Source organism: Crocodylus siamensis, chromosome 11 (assembly GCF_052110815.1).
Source record: "Crocodylus siamensis isolate JL-2025a chromosome 11, ASM5211081v1, whole genome shotgun sequence".
NCBI classification, from domain to species: Eukaryota; Metazoa; Chordata; order Crocodylia; family Crocodylidae; genus Crocodylus; species Crocodylus siamensis.
The window spans coordinates 56,090,938-56,118,152 of NC_143405.1; the positions used below are offsets into that span (position 1 = coordinate 56,090,938).

At 40.4% G+C, this 27,215-nt stretch overlaps 1 protein-coding gene across 3 annotated transcripts in view; it reads left to right on the forward strand.

Annotated features, from left to right (window-relative positions):
• The window catches only part of CRBN (cereblon), a 38,900-nt gene extending 12,207 nt beyond the window's left edge, over positions 1-26,693 (forward strand). For all 3 annotated transcript variants that reach the window (XM_090021872.1, XM_090021873.1, XM_090021874.1), the window contains 7 exons: positions 5,698-5,860; positions 11,537-11,599; positions 12,754-12,838; positions 13,529-13,644; positions 17,612-17,676; positions 19,708-19,839; positions 23,385-26,693. In XM_090021872.1, coding sequence (XP_089877998.1) covers positions 5,698-5,860; positions 11,537-11,599; positions 12,754-12,838; positions 13,529-13,644; positions 17,612-17,676; positions 19,708-19,839; positions 23,385-23,568 — 808 coding nt within the window. In that variant the 3' untranslated portion in view covers positions 23,569-26,693. The remainder of the gene's footprint in view (positions 1-5,697; positions 5,861-11,536; positions 11,600-12,753; positions 12,839-13,528; positions 13,645-17,611; positions 17,677-19,707; positions 19,840-23,384) is intronic.
• The last annotated feature ends 522 nt before the right edge of the window (positions 26,694-27,215 follow it).

Here is a 27,215-nt window from a genome sequence, read left to right on the forward strand (position 1 = left end):
CCATGGGATGGCCATGGCCATGGCCCTGCCCCTGGCCCTGCAGGTAGAGGAGTGGTGGTGTGGGGAGGTGGTAGCAGGAGGAGGAGAAGGGAGTGGGGAGCGGAGGGCAGGCAGGCAGAACGGTAGGAATGTGGCAGGGGAAGGGCAGGGAGCAGGGGAAGTGGTGGTGGTGGTGGTGGGTGAGAGCAAAACAGCAGGAGGGTGGGAGCGCAAGGTCCTTGCTGGTCCCCCAGGGGCTGGGGCCAGGGCTGGGACCACACTGGTTGGGCAGCAGAAGCGCAGGCCAGCTGGAGCGTGGGGTCTGTCTGGCTCCATCTCATGGGGCTCACATGCAGTTTCTGGGTTCTCCACCCAAGCTTCACGCCCTTGTGGGGGGTCCTCCTGCGATGGAGCCGGCGGCCCGACCCTGCTTACTGCTACGTGCAGGTCATTGGGAACGGCATGGAGCTCCGTGCTGTGGTGCTGTGCCGGCTCTGCACTTGACCCTGCTGAGCCCCATGATCTGCACCACCAGCTTCATCATGTGGAGCTTCCCCCAGTGGTTCAAGGCTTGGGCATGTGAGCCCCACGGGATGGAGCCGGTGGCCCAGCCACGTGTAATCCTGAGGCTTCCTGGGACTGTGCACTACTGGGGGACTCCACCTGCTGCCACCACTGGTGCCAGGGTCTGTGCGCAGAAGGGAGATATGTTTGTGTGGGGGTCCTAGACACAACCATACACCTGCAGCCCCCCACAAACCCTACTCCACATGCGCGTGCATGCACACCCCCTCCTCCCCCCCACATCCCTCCACAATATACAAGAATAAGACTTCATTTTGAACTAGTATGCAAGTTCCTTTATATACACAACACAAAGGCACACAAATCGGGACAAAATATTTTTTGAAAGAAAATTAAAATATTTTATTGTAGATGTTTGATTTTTAATATGTAATGTACTTTTTTTCTGGTTCCAAGATGGCAAACCTCCTTCCCAAAAGAAGTATTTCCTGGGACTAGGGGAAGGACTTATGGTAGCAAAGGTCAGGGATTAGGGGCAGGACTCCTAGTCCCAAATTGGTGACCAGGGGACATACACCTGTCAAGGGGTGGGACTACCCTTGTGGTCCTCAATAACTCACTAAAACTCGTTAAGCAGCCCTCCAGCCAAAATAATTGCCCACCCCTGGCTTATACTTGTTTTTCTATCAGACAAGTATAATTTATTGACATGCTCTGAAATATAATCTTAAAATCTAGCTGAGAATTGAAGACCTTGTGCAATAAAGACAAACACTTTTTTGTTTGTTTTAAAAGCGTCCTTGTACGAGGAATTTACCAGTTGAAAGAGGCACTGGCACTTGGTGTTATTTTTAGTTTGGCCTTTACTGTGAGCCTTTACATTTGTGTCATTTCCACAGCTTTAGATTTTAACTTGGGTGGCATTTTCAAAATCCATCTCCTTTTCTGGTCAAACTGCCAAAGCTCTTGTTGAGGCTTTCATCTCTTTGATTGTTGTAATCTCCTATTTGGCTTTCCTTACTGCAGCTTCATACCAATTCAAAACTTTGCTGCCAAAATCATCTCCCTCACTTGTTGATTTGTCATCCACTTCTTCAGGTTATTTTATTGGCAGCTCCTTCACCATGGATCAGATTTCTAATACTTTAATTCGAAGCTTTCCCCACGCTCCACTCAGCATTATCTCAGCTTGCTTGTTTTATGATCCTCCTTCATTGCGGTGAGGCTTGTCACTTCTCCCTTTTACCTTTTCCTGTGCAGCCTCTTGTGTGCTGATTGCTCTCCTGAAATCAATGTTGACTTCACAACCCTTTCTTTAGGTCCCTTTTTGAGAAGGGCGTTTCTTAGGATCCCCCCAGTAAACTTCATGATTATATTGGCTGGGTAGATGGTTTCTAAGTAGACTTCCATTTAAGGGGGAAAAAAAACTAGACATGTGTTTGAATTGTACACTTAAGAAGAAATATATAATCTCTTATTACCATGACTTTCATCTGTGTATTCCCGTTAGTTTTACTCTTTGTGCTGTATCTTGACCCAATTTTAAAATTTAACTATCCTGCAGTAGGTGCTTTGTTTTGCTGTGCATTTATATAGTGCCCCAGACGGTCCATACTTCAGCCTTTAAACATTACAATAATACAACGAATTAAAAACGTTTCCTTTAAAAATGTATATATTTGGAAATTAATCTTCATCTGCTACTGAAAATGCGCACCATAGGCAGTCTTTGACTATTTAACATAGCAATATTAAAGAAGCTTTTACATAGCTGTGGGGGCTGTCTAATTAGCTAATGAATTCTCTTGCTTTTTATCAGAACTGCCAGCTGCAAAATGAAGTAATGTGTAGCCAACTAAAAAGGGATTATTCGGCATTATTGGTACTTATCTAAGTTTTTTGGCTGGAGGAAATCGATCTTTTTCAGTATTGGTACCTGGAAAGTTGTTTGAACACAAGATGGCAGTACATGATTAGCAGTTGCATCTCTTATGAAAATAGAATGGATGTAGCAAAGATAACCGTGCAACTGTTCAGTCTTGCCCTTGGAACATCTTACAATAGCAGTTGTTTCACCTGTGATTAGGAAAGGACACTTCCTTATTACACCGCAAAATATGAATGAAGGCAATAAGAAATCTGAGGGTATCTTCAGGATACTAGTACTAACCACAGGAAGGTTATAAAAATTATTACAAGTTAAATGATATGTAATTATGTGTTTTTTGAAAGGGTAAATATAATTGAAGACCTTATGATTCAGTCTCTTACACATTTTAATCTTATTGAATAATTGGGGAGATTAGAATTGTTTGCTTATGCGTTTATAGCTTGTACAACTGTATGTAGATACTGTAACTGTAATGCACTTCATGAAGCTTTGCCAGTTTGGCTTCTGAAGCAGAGATAACTATAAAATAAGATTACATGTCCTTGGAATCTTATTAAATACATATTTTTACTTAAGACACATGAAGTGACAACCAGAAGTATCTCATTCTTGGGGGGTTTTTAATGGAAAGTGACAGCACTGGTCTAAAAATCACTTTTTAATCACTTTTTAAGTAATTTTTTTTTTAAATGGGAAATTATTCCACTGTGCTTTTACATCGTTATGTATTTTACTACCTAGCATTTGTGTCAAAATCAGTTTCTGTTACTTCAAAGGTTCTGCTGATACATTTCTTTCTGCTTTTTTGCATTAATTTATGGCTCATCTTTAAGATGTCGGGGCCATGGGCTATCCTGAACTATTTGCCTCTCCAGCCAAGAGAATGGAAGGTGATGCATTTCCCATGCACTGACTCTAAAAGTGGATGGCTATCTGGGATTATATTTGTTTTGTTATAAACTTACTCAGAAATTATTTGGGCACATTCTGCCAGGACTGGTGCCATTTTAGAAATATCAGGGAAGTAACATGGAATTCAATTTGTATGTTTATAAAAATGTTATCCTCTAGTATAGACATCTACTTTAGATGCTTGCCTTGGCAGGACACTTCTCTTGTCACTATGGGAGTAAGGGTCAGAGCTCCCACAAATTTACCTGACATACTTACTGGGGGTATCATTAGAGATATAAATATCATTTAAAAATCCATTTAACCTCCTCTAATTGTATTCATTAAATGGTTAACCAATACCACAGCAGCTCAGACATAGCTGCTGCTGGGACCCATTCCCCAAGCCCTTTGACAGCGGGCAGGGGGTGAAGGCGGTGAGCCCCACCAGACAACACAGCCCATGTGAAGCCCCATGCTGGGAGGAAGGGAGCACCTGTGTACAATCAGTTAATTGTTTAATTGATGAGTCATTAGGTTGCCCACTGTTTTCTTTAACCTCATAGGCTACGGGTACTGCTCCCCTTCTCCCTTTCCTCCCCCTGGTTCCTTCCTCCCTCCCTTCTGCTACCCCTGCTGCCTTCTGGTTCCTTCTGGGGCAGGACACGGCTTCCCTTCCCCCCCGACTTTCCCTGCCAAACTGCACCCTGCCCCATGCTAAGTGATAACTGGAAAGCTAACCAGTTATCGCTGGGTTTATTGGTTAAACAATTGATTGTTTAACCTTTCACATCCCTAGTTATCATAGCAGGATACACACAGAAACAAGCTACTCACCTTTGCAGCAGCTGGAATTCAGAATTGGTTCTGGGTACGTGGAGCATACCTGCCTCCACAGTCAAATGTAGGAAGAGACAGAGGTTGGACACCTCCAGTTATTGCACAAGCAAGTGACTTCTTTGAGAGTGTTATGTGCATTCGTAGATCAGAGCAGTGGTTTCTCCTAAATATACACATAAAGCATAACGAAGAAAAGCACAAAGCTAAATGTGATGCATTTGTGGTTGAATTGAAGTAATGTGTACTTTTAAACTGGACAATGTAGTTAAATATTTTTATGCACAGTAACATTAAAAGTACAGAACAAAAATCAGTTTCCACTAAGGAGTACTCCTAAGTGTTTTCGGTACTTTGGGCTTTTTGGGGAGTGGGTGACCTGGCCTGTAATCAGTTATTAAGAGATGATAAGTGACGGTATTGTGTTTCTGCTGACTTCTCTAGTCCAGCTAATCTACCTTAAGTCTTGTGGTTTAAAGATAGAAAACTGCATTACAGCTAAAACTTCCTTTCTGAAGGTTTGATGCATATTAGCTGACTATTAGTTTAATACCAAAAGGAATTTGAGGAGGCAAACATCTAAAAATATAATGCTGAGATGGTAGAATATTCTGCTGTGCTTTGACTTCTAATTTGTCTTTAGTCTGGTCACTGCCATGCTTTCAGGGATCCTTTGTCCTTAAAAAAAAAAAAAAAAAAATGTAGATGACACTAAGTCTCATGTGTCTCATGGACAAAGCGGCTAACTGTGAGAAATAAAAATGAAGAAAGTATCTTCACTGAGAATTTAGGAGGTAATTTCTGGCCATTCCTATTCCTGTGTAAAAATATCTAGTAAAGAGACATTCATGAGCCAAAGCCCACTTGATCAACCCATCGGAGCTTGTGTACACCAATTTTCTGTACCAAGTAGCACTCAAGGGGGTGATGTGGCCAGCATCACCTCCAACTGTCTGTGCCGGGGTGGACAAAATGCGGCCCGCCAGGCCATTCTATCGAGCCCACGGGGACCCTAAAAAAATTTAGAAAATTAATATTAATCTGCCCTGGGCTGCCTGTCATGTGGCCCCCGATGGCTTGCCAAAACTCAATAAGCAGCCGTCCACCTGAAATAATTGCCCACCTCTGGTCTATGCCTACCCAGCTTGAATGATGACGCATCTATTTACAACTGGGTCAGCTAGAGGCGGACTTTGGCATGAGTTCAGAACAGATCAGCCTTCAGAGCTATGAAAAAGTCTCTTTACCGTTCTCCCACCTCACCTCAAAGGAAAATGTAGAGGTTTAAAATAATAAATATGTTTGTTGCATCTTAAATCAGCATTCAGTAACAGAACAGAGTCCAGTAGCCTTCGTTATCTTAGCTGTAGGTATGGCCTGGCACCATTTACTTTCAAAAGTACCTATATTCTGTATAGTTGCTATGGTATTTCATTTTCATTTTTAAGAGACTAAACAGCTTCATATATGAAAACCTGCAGTGCTTCATAGAGGTCTGTTCTACTGCACGTTTTTATGTAGGCTGTAGAATCCAAGCTCTTGGCCTTTTGAAACTTGTATTTTTTCTTTATCAGAATCCAGCAGGCTAAAGTCCAAATCCTTCCTGAGCGAGTGCTGCCTTCCACAATGTCAGCAGTACAGCTGCAGTCTCTCAACAGATGCCACATATTTCCTTCTTCCAGACCTACAGTGTGGCAGGACCAACATATACATCAAAGGTGGCAGAAATATCAAAAGGTCAGAAGTTAATTGTGGTTTACCTTTTTTGTTGTTTTCTTTTCTTGATGGCATTTTGAAAATCAATATAAGTTCAAGCTATGCATCTTTAAAGAAAGATGCACAAGCTGGGACAGTATACATCAACCTCCTGCTGTTGCTGCAGATTAAATAGTTTATCAACTCGTAGCAATGGACAGATATACATTTTATATAATATTAGGTATTATATTTTAATTACAGCGCTTTAAGGGAAGTATAATGTCTGTCTTGCTAAGTTGGTTTGAAAAGGGGTAGAGGTGTGTCTGCACGGAGAAATTTTCCCGACAGAACTCTGCCATTATAATTATGATTTAGCTTTACTGACGAATCTCCTTGTGTGGATTTTTTTCTTTTTAGCAAAATCCACATGAAATCTGTTAATATTAGCGCTAGCGCTTAAGCATACTGCCTAGCTAAGATAAGAAACTGGGGTCCTAAGGTATATTTACAGAATAATTCTGTTTGTCACAGTGGTAGAAATGGAAGAGAATGATGTGTGTTACTAATGTGTGTTATTTAAGGGGCTTTTATATTTAGTTCCTCTTAGTAGGGTTTACTTGAGAATCTTTTTTATACCTGCTGAGAACATCAGTTAGTTCCCTTTTTCTTTTATTTTTCACTCTCTTCCAGATTTGAGGTGAATGTAAGGTGTCTCATTGCAAGGTACAGTAGAGCAGGGGCTTCAGTGGCATGTTGGCAGCAGGCAGAATGTCTCCTGCACCAGAGACAGGTAGCTGGGAGATGTACCTGCACTGCCACCATTTCCCTCAGCTGTGGCACAGGTGCACATCTGCAAACTGTATCCGCTTTGCTGCCGCTTCTCCTCCCCACCCCTAGCCTCTGTTGCAGGGTGGACACATCTGGAATGCGCCTGACCCCAGTGCAGCTTCTGACTAGCTGGAAGCTGCACCTGTGCTGCATCTGGGAGGGGAGGGGAGAAATGGTGGCAGCACCAATACAGGTTATAGATACCTGGTCCAGGCACAGCTCCCCACTGGCTGGAAGCTGTGCCCATGCTGCAGCCAGGACAGGTCACAGGGAGAAGTGGTAGCAGTGCGGGTGTAGCTGCTTGGCGCCAGCATAGGTGCAGGCAAAGCTTCCTGCTGCTGACATGCCACTGAAATGACCCTGAAATGACCCAGCCCACATTGAACTGGAGTCAAGAAGGAGTAGTAGCATAGGCAAAGATGGAAGCTGCCCAGCCCCCACATGATTCCGTACTGCCGGATTCGGCCGTTTTGGAGAAACAGTGATTGGATTCGGTGTTTTGGATCACTGTCCCGATTCGAATCAGCCAAAATTCTTCTTGAATTTTGATGCTTTTTCGGAGATTCGACCATAGACTAAAATGTGGAATCACTAAAATATCTATAACTTTCTCATTTTTTGGCTGATTCAGATGAAAATTGCAGGGATGATAGCCTCTTCTGAGTGCGTGAAGCCTGCCAGGTTTCAAAGAGATAGGTGCAGGGGGTTTTGTGAAACTGCACCTCAAACTGTTTAAAGCAAAACTCATATCACTTGCCAGCAGCAGCAGCATGCTGTCATCCCGCATGCGGATCCGGGGGCCTGTGCCGCCCGGGAGGGCTGCAGGGCTGTGCTAGACTCCTCCTGGGGGAGTGCGGGCCCCTGGGTCTGTGCGCATGATGACAGCAGGCTGCCCTGCCTCCCCCAGAGCACTAGGGTTGGAAGGAACCTCAGGACTGATCACGGGCACTGGCCGGCTAGAGATGTCAATATCAGAGCGGTCCTTACCCCCCTTCTCTCTTCTAAGCCTGTTTCCCTGCAAGCCCGGTTCCGAAACTCCTAAATTTTCCAAAACGTTTCGGATGCTTTCATTTCGTTTTGGAGCTTTTTCTTGGTCTCCCATTCGGATTCAGTGGTTTGGGCGCTGAAACTGGCTAAAAACAAAATGGCTGCTGAAGTTGGGCACAGGCAAAACTGTCTAGCTTTATTTGCTGGATCTGACCCATGGGCTGTATGTTGCTAACCCCTGCAGTAGAGAACTGCAAATTCTGTTATTTAGTGTAGGTTGTTTGAATTTTAGTGCTAATTTGAGAGCAGTAATATTGGCTTTGGCAAGGTGGAACGTAGATGTTTTAGTAAGGCCCTGTCTTACCCTGACGTACAATGCCCCTGCTTTATCTCAATTCATACTTTCTCACAGAGGAAGTCCTCTGTGCTTGGATCTTGCCCCTTCTCTGCTGAAAGAGGTAGGCACCTGTCTTTCTACTACCTTTGCTTCTCTTTTGGAAACCAGTAGGAGAGGTCTTATTTGCAGTGAAAAAACAAGTTGAGCAGACAGCAGTGGAATTAAGCAGATTGTAGTTTGAGAAGTAGCTCTCTTCACATTGCTCTTCACCAGCTACACATCCTGGGAACCTATCACTTTTTTCCGAGGATCCACTAAATGATAGGGAGCCCTTCCAGCCACAGTTCATGAGCAAATAAATCTTTTTAAAAAGTAGTATAGCTTTTGGTTGACTGAAAAGTTTGCATTAAAATAATGGAACTTCATTAGGCTGGTGTTGGTGAGAAAGCTTCAGAAGACGAATGCTGCAGGAAGTTCCATTGCTGGGATACGACAGTCTTTGTGAGTAAATGAAAGGGCATATTGACACATGTTTTGACACTTCAGAAATATTGGCCATCTGCAGGTGTGCTGCTGTGTTGAGATTCATGGCAGATACAGTTATACTGTAGGTGTAGATATACACATAACAGCAGAGCTGCTTTTTTGCCAGCATAATTTATTTTGGTCAGAGGCAGTAGTGTGGACACTAGAAATACTTTTGCTGGCATATTATAGCAGAGCCTTTGAAATGTTGACCTGGGATAGTTTCACATGTGGCTTAGGTGCGTAAGAGCTGAAAATTCACTAAGAGTTGCTGAGTTCATCTCAGTGAGATTAACAGGATATTGTAGGCAACTCATCAAGGTCGATAAGAGGGGAAGTGTGAGCTTTTACATTGGGAACTGCTGCTGTTTGTCTAGGCATAGTTTTCTTCAGGGTTTTAACAGAATACCTAAACGTTTGGAAAGGCGAAAGATGAGAGATGGGGCCAGATTTTTGCACCTGTACTGGTTAGTGATAAAATTCCTATAGCTGGTCATTAGGGTTGTGTGAAGCTTCAGTCATTGATTTGATTTGGTGGCCGAATCTCCGAATCCGAATCGAATCAGGAAACCATTTCATCTCTCAGAACCCTTGAATTGGTTCGGAAAGATTCGACGATTCAACCACAGACAAATCTTTAAATGTTTTTTCTAAACACCTTGGAGTAGCAGGTGGCTCATGAACGCTGTTATGCTGGGGCACATGGAGCGTCCCACAGAAGCATGGGGGGCTCCTCTGTGCGCTCGGCAGCAGACGTAGAAGCGGACCACAAGCATTTTTCAGTCCACTTCTGAGTGCGCTGGGAGGCCTCCCCACATACCCTCCCAGCTCAGTGACTGGTGCCTCCTGGGTCTGGGGGGGCACCCGGAGTTCCCCGCAGCTGATTGCAGAGCCAGGGGGGCCTCCCAGTGCGCTCCCTGGCAGACCCAAAAGTGGACTGGAAGTACTTGTGGTCCGCTCCTTGGTTCGGTGCTGAGCACACGGTGGAGGGTTCCCCGTGCTCCTGTAGGACGCTTCATCCGCCCCAGCATCACAACATTCACGAGCTGCGCCTGGTACCTCAAGGTATGTAGAAAAAACATTTAAAGCTGTGTCTATGGCCGGATTGCTGATTCTCCAAATCAGCACTGAATCTTCAGATTCGGATTCAGCCAAATGGAATTGGGGACAGTGATCCGAATCAATGAATCGAAGCACTGTCCTGGATTTGGGCTGAATCCAAATCAGATACGGCCCATTTCGCACACCCCTGCTGGTCGCATTATAATCTTCCATAACACACTTGCCTTGTCTCGTGGGCCCTGCAAGCCCTGGCTTAGGAACAATATAGTGTGAGCAAAGATTCACGTATAGAGAAGGGGCAAGGGATCATTAGGTAGTATTCAAACCTTAGCTCTCCACTGAGTTGCCTCCAGAAGTGATTTTGGAGTGCCACATAGCTTCCAACCTGTGTTATTTTAATTTCCCAACATGTTCAAGAATTATTCAGGATTATTTGTATTTTTCATTTTTTCTTCAAAGCGTGGAATTATTAGTGAACAAAAATGTGTTGCGAGTCATGAAATACTGGGAAAAATGGGGGTATTTTTGTTCTCTAGGAAGTCAAAGGGCTGCAAAACTCTTAAGCAGTTTCCCCACTGAATTAAGATCGAGTACAAAAACTGTTCATAAAGGAGAATTTATCCAACAACCAGTGATATATGGTAATGCAGTAGTTATAATGAAATTTGTGGGAAGAACTGAGAGTACACAGGCTCACTCCGTATGTATACCTATCATAGCTGGTATGAATTGGTATAGCTCCATTGATTTCAACTTGCTGCGGTATTTTGCTTTATCCCTGTCCTCTACATGGTTATTTGTTATAAGGTTCAGTCAAGGGAATCCTGTCTTCAGTAAAAAATTATAATTTCTGCCTCTTCTGAGAAACGTTTCCCTTCTTCATTTCTAAACTTAGTTTTCCAGATGCTCTTAATATTTTTGCACCCTACTTAATTAAACTTAGCTACAATACTAAAATCCCTACATTGCGTAATAGGTTTCTGTTAGATGGGGAATAGGACTGGTATTGGTATGCATTCTTGAAAATATTTAGTGAGAAAATATTTAGATAGGTACAGGAATCATTTCTAATTTTCAGCCAGTGTGTGAGCAATTGCACTCATGACTAGATAGTTTTGTTGTTGTTGGTTTTTTTTAATTTAAAATAAATTATCCTTATTCCATAACTGGTTTTTTCTGGGGAGAGCAGTCTCAGGATCACCTTGCTAGACTCTAGACATCTGGGTTCAGGTTTAGGCTTGAACATAAATATTTTTGTTTAGTTAATTAGTCTTTTGAGGACACTGGCAACCTAAAATCACACTTCTTTTCAACTATTTTTATCTGCGGTTTTTACAAGTAACACTTCCATTGCTAATTCTTTAAAACAAAACTATCTTCATTTGTATGGTGTTGATGTCAGTAGAGCTATGACAGATGACTGTAGCTGCTGGTGTATAGCTCATGATTTTCCATGGGTTTTTTTTTTGAAGTTGTGCATTTAACAAGGCCTGATGATATAATGTTTAGTTTCATGCTGTACTCTGCGTAGTCAGTCAGTTTCCCAATTAGTGGAGGGCATCATTCATATAGCAGCTAGAGAGGAAAAACCATTTTAAAGTCTGAACAAGTGATTGCAGAAAATGACAGGAGACTAAGGAATAAGTGAACTATGTACATCTCCTTTTAATTTTGTACATGTGTTGAGATTTCTAGTTGAAGGTGCCTTGCTTATTGGTTTGTTTTGGGAGTTTTTGTCATTAAAAGAAATTTCAGCTATCTTCCTCACTTTCTTCATTTGCAAGTCTATAGACAATGTATTTACCAGGTGTTTTGCAACCTTTAGAAGAGTGCTGATAAATCCACGGTGTAGCTTGTTTTGACTAAAACAATTCACAACCTTTTTAAATAAACAGGGTCCTTCACAGATTATCTTCCTCTTTGTATTCAATGAGTAAAATCTTTTTGTTTAAAAATTAAACTGTTTTCTGTTCCAGAGGAAGTTTCACTGTGCTAGTTTGACATCTTGGCCTCCATGGCTCTATTCTTTATACGACGCTGTAAGTATAAACCAGGAATCCACAATCTGTTTTCTGCATTTGAGTAGTTCATTATTAGGAACTGAAAAAATATCTGATTTTTAGTTTCATTTTGGTGCTGACTTCAGACTTAACAAAGCTTTTTAGGATGGACGACATAACCATTCTAAAGTAAACTTAGCAAAATGGTGAATATTTAGTGCAACAATATGAGAGAGAGAGAGTAATTTTTGTTTACTTCCAAATCAGTAGCTTGGATTTTGATTCAAGTTTTTTGAGTATCTGTAGGCTTCTTTAACACAAGCCTGTGAGCTGTCCTTTTCCCCTCCCAAGCCTCATACTATTAAGGGGCTGAGTTACAATGTTATGTTTTCTAGGCATAACAGTCAAACTGCTACTAACTAGTGCAATATTTAAGGGTTCAGCCTAACGGTTTGTTTGTTTGTTTTTTAATAACAAATGAGTGCTAAGGCAGTTATACCCTTTTCTTCCAGAAGAGTTTGTTCAATTTTATATCGAGTCACTTGAACCTAAGTAGTATTTGGATGTTGAGAAGCACCTTAGCTTTACCAAAGCGAGTTCTTACCACGCTCCTCCAGGTGTGAAATCTTGGCCCAATTGAAGTTAATGGAATTTGAACAAGGATTAGAGAGTAAGTGAAATTTTCACTCCAGAATACTCACTAGCCTGGTGGCTAGGGCCAGGAAATGGGAAACAGGATCAAGGCTCTCTACTTGATTCAGGCCAGAGACTTGCGCTCCCGTCTCCCATATTCCGGTAGGATGACCCGGCTGTTTGCTTTTCTGAGATTGGTTTCTGTTTCTTACATTGCAGCTGTTCTACCTTGTATAAAGGGGTAGGGGGAGACTTAGATTCAAATACAGGGCCTGAAACAGGCAGGCGAGGGCACTGAAATTTAGTTTCCACCTCCCAGGTAAGTGCCCTAATCATTAGGATGGCAGCTATTTGTGGATGTTCCATTCATTGGCCAGCCATCTCTGCTACTCAGTTTAAAATAACGTAGGCATGTAGTTAAACTGCAGTTGTCGTATCTTTTTTAAGAGCTAGCGTCCATTTAGGGCAGGTAACTTACTTCCAATTTTGCTTTTTTTTTTTTTTTTTTAAGAAAACAGACATTTCTGTGTATTTAAATTAGGCTTTTCTTCTAACAAAAGGAAACCCTGATGGAAAGAGTCAAGAGGCAATTACATGAGTGGGATGAAAATCTTAAAGATGAATCTCTTCCATCAAATCCAATAGGTACTGTAAAATGACAGCTATTTGCTTTTCAGTTGATTTTGTTAAATGTAGTGACAATATTTTTTCCTGTTTGATAGCCCAGGAATATTACTGAGAAGAAATTGTATATACTGAAAACATGTTTGCAGGTTAATACAAAATATTTCAGCGCTTACTTTCTTATAAATCACACTAAACTAATGCTCTGATGGCTGGAATCTCCAGATTTCAAATTCACTGTCAGGGTAAGATGAGACTCTGTGTGTATGCCACACTGATACTTATCCTCTTTTCCTGTGGTCTACCACCGCTTTTATGGTTCAGGTCAAGTAGCTTGAGCCCATGTCACTTCCAGTTCCTGGATAAAAGCAACTGATTCCTGAATTTATTTTAATTTTTAAAATCAAAATCTCTTAATTGCATAATTAATGGGACTTATAACTGTTGTTGGATTGGGTTTGGGTACAAATTTGAAAAAGCAGCCCACCAAAAAGAATGTATACAGAAAATACTTTACCTTTCTTGTGAGGTAGCACTTAGATGCATATTGTTATTATTAGAGTCAGCAGCAATTAATGTGCATTTTCTTATTAGAACTGTTATCCACCTGCAGAAAAGGAAGTAGTGCAGATATAATGATGACCAAATTAAATGCAGGCATTAGTTTTATTTATTTCTTAAAATGTAAGAGTGGTGGTGTTTTTCTTCCAGATTTTTCTTACAGAGTGGCTGCTTGCCTGCCAATTGATGATGCATTACGTATTCAACTGCTTAAAATAGGGAGTGCAATTCAGCGTCTACGGTGTGAATTAGATATTATGAATAAAGTAAGTATCTCCCTTACTTCTCAGACTCTCTTAAGTCTGTTGCTTTTTAACAACAGTAGTTTGTGTAATCTTAAAGAACATTTTGGTAAGTTGTATTATAAGAGTCTGGTTTGAGGAATGTCTCTCTTACCTTTAAGGAGCTTCCTCAGAAAGAAAATATGTTCAGTTGAAGCTGGCTGGTATGCTAGGTTTAGCAAAGAGGTAATGGTTTAATATTTTTAACCCATATTCAACTTTGATATGTGACAGTTGTGCATTGAAAATGATCTTCCAACACTTTCTTCTACTCTTCTAACCAAGAGGTGGTGCTACAAGCCTAATACAGCTGCTACAGTTCCTTCCAGAGTCATATCATAGAATCATATCATAGAAATTAAGGGCTGGAAGGGACCTAGAAAAATCATTTGAGTTGAACCCCCCTGCTCTGGGCAAGAATACTGGATCAGAATGTACAGTAGAATACTAGGTAATTAAGTATCACAGTGTAATAAATTGGATAGATTTATTTGCTTTTTAATGTTTGGTATATCCCTGTAGTAATGGCAAAGCTAAATAAACATTGGATTTTTACCTTAAAATGTTGTTTGAAAATAGGAGTATTATCAGATGATTGAAAATTTGCCTTCTCATCCTTGTTACCTATGTTTTCTGGACCTGAAATTTAACCTAGATCATGTAACGCTGGAGTGGCTGTAGGTAAGTGGCCAAATGGCAAAGTAGCTAATGCTTTAAAAATGTGGCATACAGTAATTGGAAGAGTGCTGTCCTTTCCACATACACAGACCCTGGTATGTTTTATTTTAACATTACAGACTAATTTTTTTAGTACGGTATGTGTAAATCAAATTGGATTATGAGTATGCAATATAGTTCTGAAGCTCAATATAAAACAGCCTTCTAATTATGCAAACTACATTATTTTTCTCATGTAATTTAGCGTTTGAAGGAGCTATTACTTTGCCATTTGACCACTTCACTTTTGTAGTTTCTGAGCCCAGCAATCTCTTTTCAGTTTTTAATTCTGTTAAAGAAATGTAGACGGGGTAACAAAAGGCAGATTTAAAATGAAGTCCAAATGCTGTTCTTTTCTAGACTCGGTACTATTTCAGTGTCAAAAGAGCTTAAGCCATATATTTAATCAGACTTAACATTATATAGAAATGTACAGTATTACTTATGATATGGCCCTTGAAACTAATACTTCTGACCAAGATAGCAGCCTTATCCTGAGTAGTTGGAAAGTGTTGCCACACATAGTATACAGGATTTCTAATAGTAGATTTGACAGTTCCAAAGAAAAGACATACCTATAGTTAAAGCCATTAATTAAGTAGTTTGCGACTGTTATGGACCGCTTGTTCAAGAGATTGCTAATGGCATTTGGAGTGTTTCCCCATTTGATTACTGAGTGGAGGCCGGCATGAATAGTAGTCAGTCCAGTTCCTAATGAATAGAGCCTGGTTTAAATCTCGATTTTGCGTTTTTCATGAAAAATACAATTTGCAATGAAATACCATGACATGGCTGCTTGCCGGAGAGTTTCCCGGCAAGCGGCCATATCGTGATATTTTTGCAAAACACAATGGCTTCATAGCCCTGGGGGTGCCTGTGCAGCACTCAGTCCCAGTCCCAGCCCCAGCCAGCAAGGCCATGCATCACCAGGCAGGCAGCAGGAGGGAAGTGCTCGGTGCTGCCCCAGCAGGGCTCCCGTGTGGGTAGCAGGGGCAGCGGCCACTCCAAGGCTCCCCCCATTCCAATCATAGTGGGAGGGGGAGCCACAATCGGGGCATGAAAATGGCGGCCCCCTCTATAATTGGGCTACAATACTAGTGAGTTGGGCCCATGATTTTTAACCAGGCCCTACTAATGAGTAAGCATTCCTTGCTCATTAGTCATAAGAGTGGTTGTAGAAACCAAGCTATTTATTTTTTTCAACCAGTAGAGAAGCTTACTCGATCAAAGTCGTAGTTTATTTTTTGGAGGCAGAGCAGGGGAAGCTTGTATTATTACTGCCTATGATATTCCTGATCTGTGGCCAAAAGAAGATAAAGCTGTCAGTCTTGTGCTTTCCATGTGCACTAACTTCTCATGAAAGACCTAAAAGATATGCATAGAGTAAAGGAGAATTCGGGACCTTCTATTTTCCAGCGAGGCTTCTGTCATCACATAACAGTGTGATCATCTCCTTCCTGGTTCTGGAATTGTTAAAATGCTCTCATTTACTGATCAGGCAGTTTCCCAGATTTGTTCATCTGCAAGATAGTACAGTATGGTTTGCCCCCAAAACATACTAGGAAACTTGAGTTGCTCTCATACAATATAAACGCTGACTGTTTTTCCTTCCCTAGAGTTGTAGATGTGTTAAGAGATGTCTGTGCTGGCCCAAGGTGGGAAACTATTATATGAATCTTTTTAACTATTGCTGTATTATTTGCAGTGATGAGACTGCCAGGTGGATAACTCTTTCTCCAAATAGCATTTAATTTGGTAACATACAGTCTGTTAAAACAGGCATTTAATTTGTTGAAGAGGGCTCTGATTTTTTTGAACATGCAATTTGCTTTGCTCTACAAAGATGTATTTAACAGATTTTGAGCCTGATTTTTACAGTGATGTAACTGAGATTAGGATCCGGTCCATTGCTTTTTTGGCATTTGATGCAAATGAAATGTTTTGCACTTGTTATGGAGTTTACCTGGATGATTTATTTTATTATAAGCAATTAACCATAATTTACTATTTATATAAAAATGCATCATGTGTATGCTTTTTCCTTGTACACACAGAGTATAAATCATACTGGCATAGACTGAGGCATCAGAAAGAGGTGGATAAGAAGGGAAGACAAAGTAAAATTAAGGAAATGTGTAGGTGAGGTCTGGGGGAGGATGTTTCTGCAGCTTGACAGTATAATAATTTTAAACCAAGCTTGGCTGACTGATAGAGCTACAGAAGATGCCGCAGGGGTAGAGGTGGGAAAGATAGGTAAAGAAAAAGTGCATTTGAAAAAGGATTTGAAGGGAGGGTAAGGGCAGTTAGCCCGCTATTGATTAATAGCCCGCTCTTCTTTTTTAGTGTTTTTTGTATGTGCATCTTGAAGAACTCTATAGATGCACAGGGGTGAGCGATTTTTTTTCGGGTGGAGTGCATTTACTGAGTTTTGGCAAGGCATCGAGGCCCGCGTGATAGGCAGCCAAGGGCAGACAAATATTAATTTTCTAAATTTTTTAGGGGCCCCATGGGTCGGATAGAATGGCGTGGTGGGCCGCATTTTGCCCACCCCTGCTGTAGTAGGACGCTTGAGATCTAAAATGCCTCACAAACAATACCAGCAAAGGCAAGAGGCAGAGACGAAACCAGCAAGAAGTTGAAATGAGCAGGATAGAGAAAATAAGATAAAGTGAGGCTAGAAGCAGATGCATTTGGGTAGCGCGTATAAATGAAGATAGGGAGTCGGAATTTATTTTGGATCAGAAGTCCAACCTGGGGTGTAATTAAATTGTTAAAAAGTGTTCAGCCAGAGACTTTTCCAAAGGAAAATTCTTGAAGTAACAGTTTATTCCAGACATTTTTTGAAACCGTTTCACTGACAACATTTTAAAAGTATATATTTTGCATCCTAGGAATAAACATCTGTATAAAGTTTATAATAAATTCATTTAAATGTTTATTTTCTAGGTGATATTTGAGAGAAATTGTTTTTGCAGGGTTTACTACCTAGAAATTATAGGTGACAGTCTGTCAAAAATGTTTAGAGGGGGGAAAAAATCGATATATTTTAATTTACAACATGTTTTTGAGGAAATTTAAAATTACTTGTGTATCCAGAGTTTCAGGTTATGGATTTTCTTAGACTTTCATAGCCAAAAACCTTTTTCTTTTTTTATTACGAAAAGGTTGTGATTCCTCCAGTGCTGTTGAATATCTGAAAATGACTGAAGTTTTCTTGTTTGTTTTTCCTTTTAAGTGTACGTCTCTTTGTTGTAAGCAGTGTCAAGACACAGAAATAACAACCAAAAATGAAATATTCAGGTGAGTTGTTAACCTCCACTCTGAAAGGCACTCAGTCGTTAGGTTATATCCATGTTTCAGCGAAGGAAAATTGGATATGTATTCTTACTGTTGCTTTCCCCCCAAACTCCCATGGTCATGTTTTTTTTCTTTTGAAGACATTTTGAGATGATCAGTAAATGTACACAAAAAGCAGATAACATAAAGTTTTGTTTTTGAACAGAATTCAGCAAACCCAGATGTCAGCCAGTCCACATAATGAACTTTTAAAATTACAATTATGGTGCAGTTTAAAAACTTACAGGAAGGTTACCTTCTGTGACAATTTGGGGAATAAGAATTTTTATGCATCTCCTGTAATATCTTGAGTCTCATGAACTTGATGTGGAAGAAATAGGAAAAAATTCCCGTTGCAGGTCTGCAAAATACTTCATTTCTGCATTTTAATGAGCAGTGACTTGGAGCTACTGAATACAGTTTGTGTATTCTGATATAAGAAATTCTTATCAGAAGAATCTAAAATGTTGTACTATGCAGTGCATTCCTTTTTATATTCATGAGCTGCCAATGTCCTCAGTAGTTAACCATGTCGGTGTAGTACTTTTTCAAAAATATTTCCATTTCTGCGTGGTCTTGTCTCCAGCTTCATCTTGGATAACTAATATCTGTCTATCGTGTACAGTAATGTGAAGTTTTAAACGATTTCTCCATTTAACAAAGTAAGATTCTCCATGGTTGTTCTTTATCAGTAAGATAAGAAGCTGCTGTGGTAATTGAAACCCATTTCTTATCTGCCAATTAAATGATGGATCCCAGAACCCTTAGGTTCTGCTGGGTTGATACTTGTTAATTCCCAGTTTAAAGACTTGAAACTAATATAAGTGTTAGACATATTTTCACTCATTGCTCATATTTAAAGGTAAAATAAAGAGAATGCTATTTATTTGAAGTGGAAGGTGATATTTGGTGGTAGTTGGTAAAAGTACATGATAAATTATTTTGTATTTAGTTTTTGTTAACAAGCTACATGTCTCTGAGGTGAGGTATTTTCCATGCTAATCTTCTGTCAGCCCTGCAGTTAATAACTTGTCATCTTGAACAAATACGGGCACTGATTCAAGGCTCACTAAAGCACAAGTTTATTTTACTAAAGTTGTAATACTTTTTTTTAATTCTTGTTCAGGCAAACATGTGCATTTGCTTAGGAGCCCATATCAAACAGGTAGTCAAAATTGGACTTGCTCCCAGTAGCCCTGACACAAGTTTTTAGGGTTGGAATGAAACTTAGCCAAAAGTTGGTAACTATTAATGATAATAATCTCTTAAATTAATAAAGGTCTGTTTTCATTGTGTTTTTAAGACTTTTAACTCAATAAATCTTTTCTGCAAGCAGATTGGGTAGTTTTGTTATGCAGTTTGTATTGCATTTGGAAACTGAAGAATTTCATTTTTTTCCCTCTAGTTTGATTCTAATTAGCAGAGCTGGGGGTGGGCAGAGGAGCTAAAGACATGCTGATCTGTATATGTCTGATATGTAGACCAGGGGTTGAGTCGGAGGGTCCATGGAAGAAGAGAATGGAAGTCTTACCTACCCTGGCAGCAGTAGCAGTAGCCCCGTGGCCGTGATCCATGGGAGCTGATCCTGGTGCCCATTCCCTCTTCCCACAGCCCCCTCTCCCCCCATATATATGTATTGGGTTCAGGGCTGTCCTGACTCCAGCAAAGCAGCAAAGACTCCAACAGGGGAGCATCATTCAGTTTTGCCCATTTGCCCCCCACCCCCAAAACGTACAGTTTGATGAAGCTGTCCAGTTCCTATAGCTAGGTGGGCTAGCACAGGGGTGCCCCTACCCTAGCATAGACTCCCTGTTGGGGTGATTCTAGGGACCTCTGATAGTCAGCTCCTGGGGCTGCTGCCCCACTTACCCTGCCCTAATTATGCTACTGCTAATTAGAGTTGTTTTTATTTCCAAAACACAAACTCTGATTTTTGTATTGTGATCTGTCTTGGAAGCTATGAAAGTACACTACTGACTCTCTTATCTGTTGCAGTTTGTCTTTATGTGGGCCTATGGCTGCATATGTAAATCCTCATGGATATATCCACGAAACACTTACAGTGTATAAAGCCTGCAACCTGAATCTGAATGGCCGACCTTCTACAGAGCACAGCTGGTTTCCTGGGTAATACAGCATTTCGTTCTATTAATAATATACTCTGGTATTATGAAATATACTTCAGAAGTCTCTCTAGCAAATAGGAGCAATTCATAATTCTGTTTTAAATTTATCCCTGCCTATGGATACTGTGACCTTTTTTTTTTTTTAAATTCCTATTTAGTCATTTAATTACTGGAAGGTGAAGTACAGACAGTCAAAAAACCCAAGGCTGAATCAGTTCGGTCTTCACAGGTTTAGTCTAAGCTGCATATATTGAACTGATAAGCAAGTGAACTGACATTCATTCTGATTCCAGAAATGCAACCACATGTCTGCAGTGGCCCAGGCCAGAACCTGGGGGGTCGAGAGCACACCTTCCTGCTCAGCTGGAGCAGGCAGCTTGGGTCAAGGCTAGCTTGCCCACCCTGCGAGGGAGGTGCAAAGCATCCTGGGATGCGGGGGGGGGCTGAGAGTTAACTTGAATTTGGAGGGCATCTGGGACAGAAGTTCAGTAAAGCAATTTAACCTAAATCAGTTAAGTCTGCTACTACATCCATCTAGGTTTACTTTAAACTGGTTTCAACCATTTTGAAAGCAGTTTATGTGCACTGAACTTTTGTTGTGTTATAGTTCTGAGCTGGTTTGCAGTCACTTACCGGTTTATGTGTGACTTCTGCCCCTAGTCTTAATGAACAGGAAGGTAAATGAAACATTCCTTTTAAATCTCAAAGTTTCAAAAGATCCGTGATTTTTCTCTTGAGCTATTTAAACCACTCATCCATTTGATCTCTTTTTAAAAACTGTTTTTTGAAGAATTATTTTATTTACCCAAATAATATCTACTGAATGCTCTGTGTAATTCATGCTAAGGATCTGTTATTGGTAGTATTGTCTGGAAACTCTAGTCACTTACTTATCAAGGTTTCAAAAAAAATGTTTACCAGAATCAGTTTGGTTGGTACATTTTCCTGTCTTTCTTCTCTCCTCCATTTACCTTTTGATATTCTGTCTATTTAGCCTGACCCAAAACACCAAGTATAATTTTGGGTGTACTTAGCCTCAGAGCTGTGTCGTGTTATTCATCTGGTCTGAAAAATTGCAAAGGGAAAAAAAATCTGATCCAGGAAGGGAGGAGAGGGGAGACTCTGCTCTGTAACCAGGAACTACTTAGTGGGCAGCACTGGGCTCAGGAAGGCTTCAGCCTTGCCACCCTGCCAGCTGGGCTAGCAGGGATGGGGATTGCCAAGCCAGCAGGACCAGGGAGGTTGTCCCCAAGCTCAATTCCTAGCCCAGCCAGTTTTCCCTTTCCACCCCTGCAGTGATTTAAAAGCTAGCAGGCGTGGAAGCAGACTTGTAGAGGAACTGGTCTGCATAACGTACAGGGGCTTTGTCTAATTGCTCAACTCTCCTCCTGTAGACTGGTACTGGAAAGCACAAGGGGCAGATGCAGGCCTAGCGCCTGCACTGCTTCCTCTCCTATCATCAGCAAAGCTAACCGCATCATCGGCAAAGCTAACCGCACTTGATCATGCATCAGCAGATGCAAGACAAATAGATGCAAGGAGGTGATACTTCCCCTCTATGCGGCATTGGTCAGACCGCAGTTGGAGCGCTGCATCCAGTTTTAGGCACCGTACTTCAAGAAGGATTTTGATAGACTCGAGAGGGTCCAGAGGAAGACTGCTCATATGGTTAGGCAAACCCTGTGAGGAGAGACTGAGGGACCTGGACTTCTTCAGCCTCCGTGAGAGGAGGCTGAGAGGAGATCTTGTAGCTGCCTACAAATTCAGTAGGGGGGTGCAGCAAGGGATCAGAGATGCTCTGTTCACCAGAGCGTCTCTTGGGGTAACAAGGAACAATGGTTACAAACTGACAGAGAGCAGATTTAGGTTAGACATCAGGAAATACTCCTTCATGTTGAGGGTGGCCAAAATCTGGAATGGGCTTCCAAGGGAGGTGGTGCTCTCCCCTACCTTGGAGGTCTTCAAGAGAAGGCATCTGGCTGGGTCATCTGACCCCACACTCTTTCCTGCCTAGACAGGGGGTTGGACTTGATGATCTGTTGAGGTCCCTTCTGACCCTAGCATCTATGAATATATGAAAAACATTTTTTAGGTGTGAAAATTACTCAAATTTCTGGAATGCCTGTTCGTGGCCAGGGTGAGCTAAGCACCAGATGGTGTTTACCAAAAAAACTTTAAAAAAATGTTTACACAAGCTGGCTTCTATAACAGGTAAATGGATCTTTATTTCCTAAGAGTTTCTCTGTCAAAATACTTCCACCATAAACCTCTGACAACGTAATGATTTCCATGGTGAGCAGCTTTGTTTGGATAACACAAATAAAGCATTTCAAGTTAAGTGGGGAATCATGTAGCATAAATGGCTAAATTCTAGAGAAAAAAGTTATAATGTTTCTTTTCCGCTAATCCTTCATGGTAAGCATGTGGAGGAATGTACAGCTGTTCTTATGTAGAATGCTTTACAAATCCTCGAACTGGATTAATAACTGCTTTAGTAATTGAAGAATAGAAATATCCCGTTCTTTATTCAAAGGTTGATTTACATTTACAGTGAAATAAGTCTGCTGTTCCAGACGGTAAAATTATTTTCAAAATATAAAAGATGTTCATTTCTGCCTAAACTATATAAAAAATCACCTCCTAAGTGAGCACGATGTCATGCTGGGATAATGGTCTAATTTTGAGGCTATTTGAATTCCGCGCATTTTAAGAAGCGTGGCTGCGTCTGCAGGTGGAACAAACCGTGCTGCTGCCACTCAGAGGAGGTAGCGTATTGAACCATGCAGGTGCAGGAATGGCCTGTGGGACACAGCCAAATAAGGGAAAGACAGAGAAGATTTAAAGTGGTCAAGTTGTTCATGAATTGACAGTGCAACTGGATGTTAAAATTGCAGTTTGCAGGGCTCCTCCACAGCAAATTCAGGTAAAGGAAGTAGTTTCAGCTTATACCCAGCTTAAGGCAATCATTTGCAATTCCTAAAGGAGTTCATACTTTAAAAGTTGATGCCTGTTAGTACAGCTAATAAGATGTATTGAATTTCTACACCTTTATTTCTGATGTTAATCCTAGATTCAGCACCTGTATAGAGCGAGTCCTAAATCATAGACTGTACAACTAAGGTGCACTTTTGATCCCTTTGTCCTTGTTTTCTCTCTTTGAAGTACCTCCTTGTGACCATCACATGTCTTCAGCTTATTAAATTGACTTCTTTTGAAGCATCATGTGTTAGTCCTCTGTTGACCCATACAGATTAAAGACACTGTTGCTAAAGCCTTTTAAAAATGATATTTAATACTTTACTTTCTGTGGAGACAATAGCTTTTGGGACTGAAATTTTCAGGCCACTACAGAATTTTTAGTCTCCTAGTCTCACTGAAACACTGGGCATTGGGCACCTGACTCCCTTAGGCTTGAATTTTCAAAAGGACTAATGCCAGTATTTGCTGCTTAGCACATTGCTTAATCATGTTCCAGTTTCACTGAAATGTTTTGTTTTTTTTTCCTTGAATGATTATGTGACTCCTGTCAAAACTTTCTTTTGGTAGGTTTGCATGGACAATAGCCCAGTGCAGAATCTGCGGCAGTCACATGGGGTGGAAGTTCACAGCTACAAAAAAGGATATGTCGCCTCAGAAGTTTTGGGGTTTAACCCGGTCTGCTCTCCTGCCTAGGATTCCAGAAATGGAGGATGAATTAGGCCAAGACAGATCTCCATTACTTTGCCTGTAATCTTGTAACCTGCTTTTTGGAATGAACAGGCAGCAGTCAGTGTCTCTTAACTGAATCTGCTCAGTGCTGCTTCCAATGCTTACTTAAACTAAAAAAAAATTAAAAAAAGAAAGACACAGAACAGGAGGCACCATTACATTTGGTGGTGTCTTGAGAAGTTACTATGGTGTCCAGATACGTTGGGAACTGATGGTTGACGTTTAAAATTTGACAACTGGGGAGAGAGAAGCGTAGTGTAAGAGACCAGGAGGTACATGTGGTTCTGGGAAGGCCAGCCAGGCACTGAAAGATATGACTCTGAATCTTGCTTACTGTATTGTATAATTGAAGATGTTCATTGCTATTGAGTTAAAGTAAAAGATTTGGAAGAAATAATAAAGATGCTGTTAAGCACTATATGATTTATGTATGATGGTAAACAGCAGCAGTGTTCTTCACTGTGGGATATTTTCCAGTAATACACCTTCCTTAAGTACCTTTTGGTGAAAATCCATGTTTTGAATCCACACGAAATACCCTCAAGTTTACCTTTTGTGCTGCATTCAAAGCCTTTGCCAAACAAGCATCAAAGAGTACAAGATCTCAACCTTCATACCGATTGGTGTTGTGTTGGTAACGTCCTCCTATTAGCAGTGCTGCAAATGGCAGAAGTCATGTGCTTACTGATACCTGCTGCTAAAGCAACTACTGTATAAATTCCTTTTTTTTTTTTTTTAAAAGCAATCCTATATCAATTGTTTAGTCCTTCTCAGTTATTTGAAATAGCATGTTTGACATGTTCATTAGCAATCATTTGCATTTTAAATTATTAATTTAAAACGTACCGGTTGATCCAGTACATAAAAGTCACTTCCTTTTCATAATACATTAATGAACTTCAGACAATACTATTAAATATGTTAACGTTCACAGTTTCCCTAGGAAGCTAATTTACCTAGGATACCTGCCTAAGTTTTTATTTGAAATATGTAATATTGATGAATGTTCACAAAGCTGTATTTTGGCGGGGGGGGGGGGGGGCGCACTTTGGGTTCAGTGTTTTTTCTCTTCTTTTTTTTAACCTAGTCATATCATAAGTCCAGTTTTATTGTGTATTACCATTCTCTCCTGAGGGGAGGGGTAAACTTTCTAAATGAAGCAGAAATCCAAGGCAGGTTGTTGTTTTTTTTTTTTTAATTTTATGAGATACCGTCTGTGCTACAGAAGTGGGAGCCAAAAAGAGGCAGCTTTTGCTGTGTTTCAGAATGCACTTTGGTAGAATCTGAAGATGACAGATTTCTCCTTTTTTTAAAAAATCTTTCGAGGATGTTTCACTTACTCTTTATTCGTTCAAAGTGAATCATAGATAACTTATAGATGTGCTTACTTGTGTTGTTAAAGTAAATGATACTGAAATGCTCCAGATTGTATTTATACACTATGAATTGCTTCATTTCCTTGCACCATGTTTACCTAGTAGCACTGACAGGTTTCTCCCACAAAGAAATAAGGACAAACATCTTCAACTAGATAACTGTCGTGATAATGCAGTGGTGTCATACTCCAGCTAAAAAAGGTTTTCACATGATATTAGGAGACTTTTATGCTAGATAGCTAGAAACAGTGTAACTCAGGTTTAGTTCCTTGAAGTCTCCTACCTCTCTGCTTTTATCATGATTTTTATTATCCCCTACACATCAGTAATATCAAATTGAGTTTTTCGTGGCAGTTCTCTTGCCAGTGACCTGTGAAAAGCAATATTAGTGTAAGCATCATTCTGAACAAAGAGAGAGTGAAAGATGGTTCATTTTCTTAAAGAAAGCATTCACAGTTTTGCTTGTTTTTAGAATAAGTTTTCAAAAAATGGAAATGATGATAGGCAGTAGTGTGAAAGAGCGAGTAGGTGTGAATTATCTGCCCTATGCTTATTGGAATCACATCTGGGTTTTTTCCTCTAGCTTAGTAAAAAGTTGTGGTTTGATTTCTGCCCGCCCCCCCACCTTCCCACCCACCACAGGGGTGCCCATTGCCCTTAATGGGATTGGTGGATCTTAGCACTTTTGAGAAATCATGCTTTTCACTTTTAAGCATTTGCTGAAGTGTGATGAGTGGTATTTTCAAAATGAGCATTGTCTTCAGCGAATACCAAATGTCACAGGTGTTGGCCTCAAGTAAAACATCAAACTAATATTATTTGATCACATTTGAACATGAAATAGGCATATTTTGGTCTGTTTAATGTGTGTGTGTATGTATGTATGTATGTATGTATGTATGTATGTATATTCAAATATAAAGCTAATACAATCAAGTGAGACCAGTCAAAAGTTATTTTAGCACCAGCTTAATTTTACTGTTGATTAATGGTTTGCCATCTAACTACTAGGTGATGTTTTCCATTACAAACGTTATGATTTTTTTTTTAAGTTTGGAGCAAGTGTGATTCAAAATTAATTGCTATTAACATACTAAAAGCATATGCATCCTCAGTAGGTACAATCTATTTTATATGGATGTAAACTTGGTAAAGGTTCTGTACATTGGTTAAAATTTTCTAAGCTTACATTTCCCCCCTTTCTTTTCTGGGGGGAAAAAAAACAATTATCAAGTTGGTATTGAATACTTTCCAGATGATAAATATAGACGCACCATACTTCTGAGAGCTAAGTACTAACCAAAACATTGATCATCATGGAAATATGTTGTGCTTAGATTCATTGAGTTGCTTCTTTTAAAGCCATTGTTGCTATAGCACAGACCCTCACGCCCCTGATCTTACAATCTGTTTTACTGTAACATTGCTTGTTTTCAAATATTTGTTTAAATTTAGTGCATAGACTGAACCATAATAAAACATTTTCTGTTGCATGTAACTATTCTGTTCTAAAGTGTTTTTGAAATTCTGTACCACTTTTTTCTTCTTCTTTTTTTTTTTTTGTAATAATACTATTTTTGTACATGAATCATTTCATTTGTTCATCCTGCTACTGTTTTTCACCTAAGCTGTTAGAACTGCTTTTTAAAAGCTGCGGTTAGGATAGCACGCCTTTTTTTAACTGTTCTTTGGTCTGCCTTTGAAAGGACTTTTCCTAAAAATCTCACTGCTCACAGACATTTGCAAACAATAAAACCTTCAGTATGTTTCACTTCAGTGGCTTAAAGATCACATTTGTTGCTGATTGCAGGGATGAGAAGGGAAGTGGAGGTTGGTTTTGCAGTATCACTTTTTATTGAGATCTATGCGTTTCAGGTGGTAATATATTCCATGTTTGTAGGGAGAGACTTCCTGCCCCAAGGACCCAGGACGAAAAGGTTAACAAAAGGATTAAAGGAATGCATATAACAAAATATTCATATAATAATATTCATAGAATAAAAATGCAATAAGGCACAACATGACTTAATAGTTGTACTGGGCTCAGGGTGTTTCTCATGGGAGTTTGAGTGAGACATTAAGTTTCAGTCCCTAAATTCACCTTTCACTCCCATCTGCCCTTTACCAAGCCTTTCCTTGCTTTTGTCCATCCAGACAGTTCCCTAACTTCCATTCCAAATCCTGATTCCCTCCTTCCCACATATGATTAGAGAGATAAGGCATGTTCAAAATCTCATTGCCATTAGAAACATAAAGTTTCATGCAGGAGGAGTGCATTTAGGAGCTTTATAGA